The 8,734-nt window shown below is 41.7% G+C and overlaps 1 protein-coding gene across 1 annotated transcript in view; it reads right to left on the bottom strand.

Annotated features, from left to right (window-relative positions):
* Positions 1-8,728, bottom strand: part of FAM120A (family with sequence similarity 120A) — a 103,768-nt gene extending 95,040 nt beyond the window's left edge. The window contains exon 1 of the mRNA XM_006903845.3: positions 8,299-8,728. Within this exon, the coding sequence (XP_006903907.1) occupies positions 8,299-8,553 (255 nt within the window). The 5' untranslated portion in view covers positions 8,554-8,728. The remainder of the gene's footprint in view (positions 1-8,298) is intronic.
* Between the last annotated feature and the right edge of the window lie 6 nt (positions 8,729-8,734).

Raw genomic sequence — 8,734 nt, 5'->3', positions numbered from 1 at the left:
ACTGCATGCCTACAAAAAGTCAACACTCCAGCAACACACCCTCCATACACTTTCCTTCACTAACCGGCAAAATAACCAACAGCAGCGTTCTAGGTTTAGTCTTTCCAAAGAAGTCAATTTATTCCAAAGACAGTGGGAAATGCCAAGTAACAGGAGCACAAAAGGATTTCTAGATCACAGATCCTGAACTACTGCAGATTTACCGTCATCTTTGCAGATAACTCAGTGTGTCAAGTTAAACTCTCTATTGGCACTAAGATGCCTAGAAACACTGTTTGATAGAACTAGGTACAACAAGGGAGAAGAGATGGCTAAATTCGGCCAACTTCTCTAAGCAGTTACCCCTTTTATGTCTTCAACACAGCTCCTAAGTTAAGAAGCATAAAGGGCTTATTCAAAGATAAAGCCTCTGTGCCAGGTGGCCAGGTTGAACTACTTATGTGTGTAACTGGCTTGAGTGGGTTTGAACACTTAAACTTTCTACCATCTTTCTGCCATAATACTGCCTTGTGCAAGGGGACTGAGTAGCTGGGTAGCCTGGAATTGATCTATGTATCCATTTATCACATATATTTTAAAGACCTGCTACACACCAGGTAATGTACTAAAAACTAGATAACAGGCAAGGTCATCACAGGGCTTACTTTCTACAGAAAACATAAACATAATTAAAAATAAAATATGATGCCAGCTATATAGAGACATGTGGAGAATTTTAGAATATTTATCTGAAATGATTCATTTATATCTAATTGTTCTATTTAGAAAATTGTCTATAAATCCATTGGAAAACAAATCTAACTTTTCAAATTTTAAAGTTATCTCCTTTTCAGGGTAGGGGGTGGGCAAAATGGGTGAAAGTGTTCAAAAGATACAAATTTCCAGTTATAAAATAAATAAATCCGGGATGTACTGTATAGCATGGCGACTGTTAACAATAGTGTACTATGTATTTCGAAGTTATTAAGAGAGATCTTAAAAGTTCTCAACACAAGAAAACTTTGCAACTATGTGAGGTGAAAGATGTTAACTTATTGTGGTAATCATTTCACAATATATAGAAATATCGAATCGTTATGTTGTATACCTGAAAATAATATAATGTTATATGCCAATTATATCTGAATTAAAAAAATTTTTAAATAAAGTACCTCATCTTCAAATTACATGGTATTTGGCATTTATTCCTATAGTTAATTGCTAACTAAGGCTGGAATGTGTAATATGTGCTAATTAGTTTCTTTCCATTATATAAACTCCCACTGTACAAAACAAAACAAAGAGCAGTATGGGTCTAGAAACATGTTAGCAATGGGATATGTACATGTGTGTATTGTAATTTAGAAAACTAAGTTGTATTTTTTATTACTTCTCTTCCTGGTATACTTACAAATTTCTATTGCAAACATTTATATGGCTCAAGGCCCAAGGCTTAGAATTCTTTGATTTATTCACACAATGATTTCCTAGCTTTGGCACTACTGGTATCCAGGGAAAGACAATTCTTTGCTGTGGGGCTGTCTGATGTATTGTAGGCCGTTCAGCAGCATCCTGGGCCTCTGCCCACCACATGCCTGCAGTCAGCACGCACTTAGCTGTCAACACTAAAAATGTATCTAGATATTGCTGCAACCAGTACCCAGTGAGAACCACTCACTGGTCTTCGATGATTAAAATGTCCTGTGGCATAAAAGTTCCAAATGTTGACATGGGAAAATGACATAAACGAGTCCTTCTCCCTTCTAGACTAAGCTCCTTGAAAGAGTCCGTTCTGTCCTGTTATAGTCATTCCTCATGCCTGGCCAATGAAAGGCCTTCAATGTTTGCTAAAGGGAGAATGAATCATCCCTGGGAACCAGTCAGAAAAGAGAGTATAAAAAATCGATGATAAGAAACTAAATGGCCACTGACTTAAGTGTTGAAAGAAATTTATCTGGCTATATAAATAGAACGAAGCAAAATATGATTAAAAAGTTGAGTGCTTACAGTAAACATATAAGAGATACAAAAGGAATAAAATTAGTTCCTGGCCTCGAGTAGCTTACAGTTAGTAGGGAAGGGAGCAACATAAGCAGAAGTTGGAAAGTTGGACATTTCTTGAATAACCCGTGAGGAGTGTGGCTGGGAGCATTTAAAACATAAAGGGATTGTGAAACATGAAGGAGGGTGGAATGGGTTCAGATTGGTGGTCAGGGGGAGGTGTCTAAAAGCCTGAATAAGGAGTTTGGATTCATGGTTTTGTTTAAGTCATTGGCAAGAGAGTAACCCATTTGGGATAAGGTCCACTGGTTAGACACTGGGTGTGGGAGCCCGGTAAGATCCAGAGGCAATTCTGATTATTCCCCACAGAAAGACACAGTTTAACAAAATGGTGTTTACCCTTAGTATACATGTCTTACATTCAACTTTTTGTTCCAATTTATTCTTTATCATTTTTTCTAAATGCTAGTAAACATCCAATGATTTGGTAACCCACCAATGTTTTGCAAAGCACTTGTTAGACCTTTTAGGTAAACTTGGTGAGTTCATACGTTGGGGGTACTGGAAATGAGGAGGAGTATAACAGAGACTGCTGGGCTAGAACTGACATGACACATTGTAGGGACTGGCAAAATGGGATGATGAAATGACGAGGACAACTCTAGGCTGGTAGCGAGTGTAATGTTGATGTAGTTGACCGCAAGACTCAAACCAGTTAAAACTAGAACAGACTGGGAGAAAGGATGGTGAAAGGAAAAGGGAAAATAAAGACTAGGGTCAAGGGCCAGGCTGCAGAGGGGACATGGAGTTTAAAGTCTTAAAGTGGGTATTACTTTTTCTACTGATTATAGGGTCCGAACTCTGGGGTAGATAAAATTAAAATATAGTAGTCACCTGAGCTGAGGAATCTGAAACCAAATTAGGGATGAGAATGTGTGTTGGACAGAATATGGTAGGAATGAACTCTAAGTCCCGAAAACCAGCTGCTCAAGTCTTTGAGGACAGTAAATGTGTGCCCTGGAAATCACCAGATGTTGAATGAATGTGTGGATAGCATTAACCTCAAAAGAGAGAATACTGGGGATTATGAGAAAGAAGAGTGTATACTGGAGAAGGTCCAGAGAACTATGACATTTATGTAAAGTCCTATTTTCAGTAACCTCATGAAATGGAAGCACTTTGATAATCAAAAAGAATTCAACAAGGCAGATGGGAAGAGACGAGTGGGCTTTGATAAGTCTAACTTTAAACTTAAAAAAAGGGGGGGTGCGGGGGGAGAGATTTAGCCATCACTGCTAAAATCAGAAACTGATGGTTCAAGAGTTGGATCTAGCCTGGAGTCTATTTTGCTTGGCCTAAACAGTATTTTTTAAATGGGAGAATTTCAAATAAAAATCTGGATTTCTAGCTTTCTTAAAAATATGAAGACCTGGCAATGTCAGCTCTATAGTCCTGTAAGGCTTCTAAAATGTGCACATTCTTGAGTCTACCAAGTATGTGCGTGTAACATCTGTAGGGGTTTGATAAATTATGGAACACTATGCAGACATTAAAATGAATTAGAACTGTAAGTACAGACATGGAAATATTTTTTTTTACATACTAAAAAGGGCAAGTTGCTGAATAATGTATTGTGTGATCACATTAACCTTAAAAATTAAAACTCTATAGTAATAATATATCGTGTAAAGTATAACGTAAAGTATATGCAGGTAGCTGCTATGGAGAACAGTATGGTGATTCCTTGAAAAATTAAACACAGAATTACCAAATAACCCAGCAATTACACTTCTAGGTATATACCCAAAAGAACTGAACATATGCACTCAAAAAGATTTTTGTACACCCATATTCACAGCAGCATTATTCATTATTCACAAAAGCCAAAAGGGGAAACAACCCAAGCATCCACAGAGGGATGGATGGGTAAACCAAATGTAGTCTGTCCATACACTGAAGTATTAAGCCTTAAAAAGGAAGGAAATTCTGACATGTTACAACGTGGGTGGACCTTGAAAACATTAAACTAACTGAAATAAGCCAGTCACAAAACTGGTAGGCTGGAAGAAAATAAATATTTTTTAAAAGTATTTAAATAGATGAATGGCTTGAATTATAATGTGGTTAATTTTTCCTTGGTCAATTCGAGGTCTTTAAGAATAAAGTATATTTCTAGTTTTCATTGTCTCCTGGATAGAAACTATGTCACTCCCATTCTAACTGGAAAAAGCAGTAGAGGCATTTTGTTATCAGATCTGACCTGAAAGTGAACTGCAGGTAGGCACATCCGCAAAGCATTCTTACACAATGAAACTGAACTTTGGACTTTGGCAGGGCACCTCCCTCTAGAAGAGGTTACTGGTTACCTGTCCCTGGGTGTCACTTAATCGGCAAGCCTGTTTTTCCCCATATAAAATGGGGTAATAAAATGCTGAGGGCTAAATGAGACAGAGCTGAGAGAGGACCTAGCAAAGGCCTGGAACCCTACAAGTCAGTCTCCATCCCCCATGAAGAACAAAGGGAAGGAGATCATCATCCCAAAACCTCAGGCCACATTCAAACGTCACATTCTTCCACTGACTTAAAACATGAGCACTGCTTTATGTAAGATCTAAGTAAAAACACCAGAGCACTGATTCGGAATGAGATCTTAAGAAATTCATTATAAACTTGCACACTGTCACCACAAGTTTTGTGACAGGAACATTTAGAAAAGCTCCAGGGATTTAATGTTACTAAGATTGTAAAATAAACATCAGTATCTCACTAAGTGTCAAAGGTTATGATGACTCAAGGCACACAAAAGGAAATGCTCCTAGTAACTAGAAGAAAAAAGCCAAGTTCAGGCCAAGCAGTTTGGTGACCTGAATGAAATTAGGTGATGTGCAGGCCAATTTCTAATGGTTAAAGAAATAGAATTATTACTATACCCAAAAATTACAATTATTATTCTATTGAAGACATACTCTTCTAAGTCAAAAAAGATTTCTCTAAGCAAAGTTTACAGGAAATTAAAACTTTCTGCCAGTTTAGAGAAGCTTAACAGCCAATAAGACAATGGAGTTTTATCAAAGAAACGCCTCACTTAGATGCCTAACATTACAGTGAGGTGTTCATGTCAATTTTTTTGTCAATTTTGATTTAACTTTCTTCCCCCCAAAAAAGTAAAAATTACCATATAGTAATTTTTTTTTACTTTTAATATATAGTTCTATGATCTTAAAATGTTGCCACCGTCAGGATACAGAACAGTTCCATCACCCCAAAAAGCTCCCCTGCTACTACCCTTTATATTCACACCCTCCTTTGTCCTCCTTAGGCAAACACTAATCTGTCCCCATCACTATAGTCGTATCTTCACCAGAATGTCATATAAATAGAATACCTTTTGAGCCTCACTTCTTTCACTCAACAAAGAACCTTAAAGATTCACCCAAGTTGCTGCATGTATCAACAGTTCTTTCCTTTTTATTGCTCAGTGTAATTGCATGGTTCAGATATACCACAGTTTAACTATTCACCTATTAAAGGATATTATGCTTGTTTCAAATTTGGGCTATTATAAATAAAACTACTATTAACATTCATATATGTTTTTTGTGTGAACAAAAGTTTCATTAGGTAAACATCCAGAGGTACGGCTGCTGGATCATATGGTAAATACATGTTCAACTCAATAAGAAACCACTGAGCTGTTCTCCAAGCTGGTGGTACTCTCTTGCATTCCTACCAGCCACATAGGATGATTCTAGCTGCTCGGTGTTCTTGTTAGCACTTGGTTTGTCAGTGTTTTTTATTTTAGCCATTCTAACAGGTATGTAATGATATGTCATCATGGGTTTAATTTACTTAATCATTTTAATGGGCATCTTTTAAAAACAGTATGTACTGCTTTACTCCCTTAGAGAAGGCTGAACATAAATTCTTCTGACTCGAATCATCCTTATAGAATAAACATTGTACCACCCTAGGGGAGGGTTGTTTCCTTTTTCTAAAGTAGCCCCAGAATTACATCTGCTTTTTATAGCTTTTATTTTTTTAATCTTCTCCTTCGCTAAGTGTCACTTCTTGCTATTAATGGTTCTCCTGCCTCTGGGAGACTTTCCTTTGCACACTTTTTCCAAGCTGAGTTTAGAGATAGATAACTAAGTTTATCAGAATTCGATCTGAAAAGGACAGGGAAATCTATGAGGGATAGAACTTGATTCTTCAATGAGGAAAGAGAAAGCTTTTTTTTTTTTTTTCCTTTTTAGGTCACTGTACCAAAACTTCCTGACATCTCCATTGGCTACTGAGATATTTGTAGTAGCTAAACTTCTTAGGCATTTTCCAAAAAGGTGAGGCTGTCAGAGAAGTGGCCACTAGGTAATAGAACCATTACTACATTAAACTGTGCAATTAGCACTATACTATGATTCTATCTCAGAAGTTTATCTAAAGTGAAATAATAATAGACAAAGTTATTTTGTGTCCAGAAATTTAAGTAGAAGAAATTATCTTAAATCTATTTTAAATCTAGTTTCCAAACACTTATATTGGTCAAAATTCTGAGCGCATAGGAAGGAGGTAAGTTAGATATTCACAGTGGCATGAAGATAAATATAAAAAAAATTTACAACGGAAAAAGAATTCAGTTCTTTCAAAAGATACTGACTGTATACACTGATTCTAATTCTAATATTTAGTGTTCCTTTGAAAGTAACTCGACTAGAAAGCTCATCTTGTTTTTCCAGTAGTAGCTTCTATCTCTGAACAGGAAAAAACTGTTCACTCTTTAAGACATCTTCTGAAGGTGGATCACCTCTGGGAATCCACACTGCTTTACCTGTCAGAGTTCCCAGGCTCCAAGGCACAAAATGCCAGCAGCAGCCCCTGGCTGGCTCTCACCTGAACTTCCCCAGGGGATGCACGCCCGCATCTGTGCCATGCTCACAGACCAATCACTGCTCTGCCAGCAGCCTCGACCCGCAGACTCAGAAATCCTGTCACCAATTGCAACAGGATCGGGGTGGGACTTCCGCTATCACTTTAGGCTTAACCACCACCATCTCAGAGCAGACAGTAGGGGCAGTCAGGAAGAGTTTTAATTTCACAAACTTTGGGCTTCAAGCAGTTTCAAGCAGAAATAAAGGAAGGACAAATTGGATGACAGAGTGGCAAGAGCCAGAAAACCAACACAGCCCCCCTTCCAAATTTTAAACAAAAACAGTGAAAAAATAAGCAATCAAACTTCAAGTCAAGGGTCAGTGATTTGCACATTATCTCTGTCCTCACTGCTGATCCTGAAGCTCTACATGGCCCAGGTTCAGCGAGGCGCCCTCAGCCAAAGGGACAGGACAGCAGCCTCAAGGAAGCTCTGATTACCTGGGTGCACAGCCCAAAGCGGAGGAGTCTCCACTGGACAGAGAGAAGTAAATCCTGGAAACGATTCACAAGCTCTTCTCCGACTCTGAACTACTCCTTTCACGAGAGACACATACAAACCAAGACTTTGTTCACAGAGACTCTATGTCACAGAACTGACAAAATTCCATCGTGTCAAATGATACGATTCTTTGAAATCTAACACACAAAAATCAGACGATTTCTCTAAAACTGTCATTCTTGCAGGGAACCTGGATACAGCACTGCATTCTAGAGGGGTCATTGCCCAGCTGAGACGTGGTGACAGCAGCAGGCACTTCCCACCTACCCCCACTGGCTGGGGACCTCTTCCTGTCGCCACGTAGCCCACCTGTTCCCACGGAAACCTGTTGCAGTCCCAGCACTGCTATTAGAAAACGGGTACCTCGTCAAAGTTCAGGTTAGTTATCAGCCCGCCTCGAAGAGTGGGGGAGCACTCAAGGGTCTCAGAGTGGGGTGCACTGCACCCTGCAAGCCTGGTCTGCACCTACCCGCCGGTCATCAGGGTCTCGAACAGCCTGGGCAGTGGCACTCCTGGGCCCCTGTGCACTCGCAGCCGGCGGCCGTGCTCCAGGCCGCGCGTCCATCTTGCGGCCGGCGAACAGGGAAGGGAGAGCGGCGACTGCGGCCCAGACCCCGGGTCCAAGCAACTCTGGCCCACTTCGACCCTGGCCCCAGCACACTCTGACCCTGTTTTCCCCTGACTCTGAACCCTTTGCCGACCCCTGACCCCCGTCCCGACCCTACTCCCGGATCCCCAGACTCTGTCCGCTCCGTCCCGGATTCCCAGACCCCAGTCCAAGAGACTCCAGTCCCAACCCTCCCTGATCACAGCCTAGCCCAGCCCGGACCCCGACCCCCGACCCCCGACCTTCTGACCCCAGCCCCCGCTGCGCGCCCGCTGGCCGACCGCACCTTGACGTGGAAGCGGATGAGCGCCAGGCGGATGCAGTGCGCCATGCAGACGGGCGGTAGGAACCAGACCTTGGGCGGCGGAGTGCCCTTGTTCTGGACATGGCTGACGATCTGCTGCGCCGTCTGGCGCTCGTTGCCCTGCCGCTTGACCCACTCGTGCAGCCGCGCCTTCTCGAGCGCGCCGTTGAAGAAGACGAAGAGCTCGATGTTGCCGCCGAAGCAGGCCTTGGCCAGCGCTGCCAGGTAGCCGAGCATGTGGTTCCACTGGCCGCCGCTCACCCAGTCGGTGTAGAAGCCGCCGTAGAGGCGGTGCAGGCAGTTGTCGGCGTCCACCAGCAGGCGCAGCGGCGTGTGCGGGGGCCGCTGCCGCCCGCCGCCCACCAGGCTGCCCCGAGCCAGCTTCTGCAGCTCCACCGGCACCACGGCGCTAGGGCAG

The sequence above is a fragment of the Pteropus alecto genome, unplaced genomic scaffold (genome assembly GCF_000325575.1).
Source record: "Pteropus alecto unplaced genomic scaffold, ASM32557v1 scaffold260, whole genome shotgun sequence".
NCBI classification, from domain to species: domain Eukaryota; kingdom Metazoa; phylum Chordata; class Mammalia; order Chiroptera; family Pteropodidae; genus Pteropus; species Pteropus alecto.
Note: the sequence above shows the minus strand (reverse complement) of the source record. Positions and strands in the feature narration are given on the sequence as shown.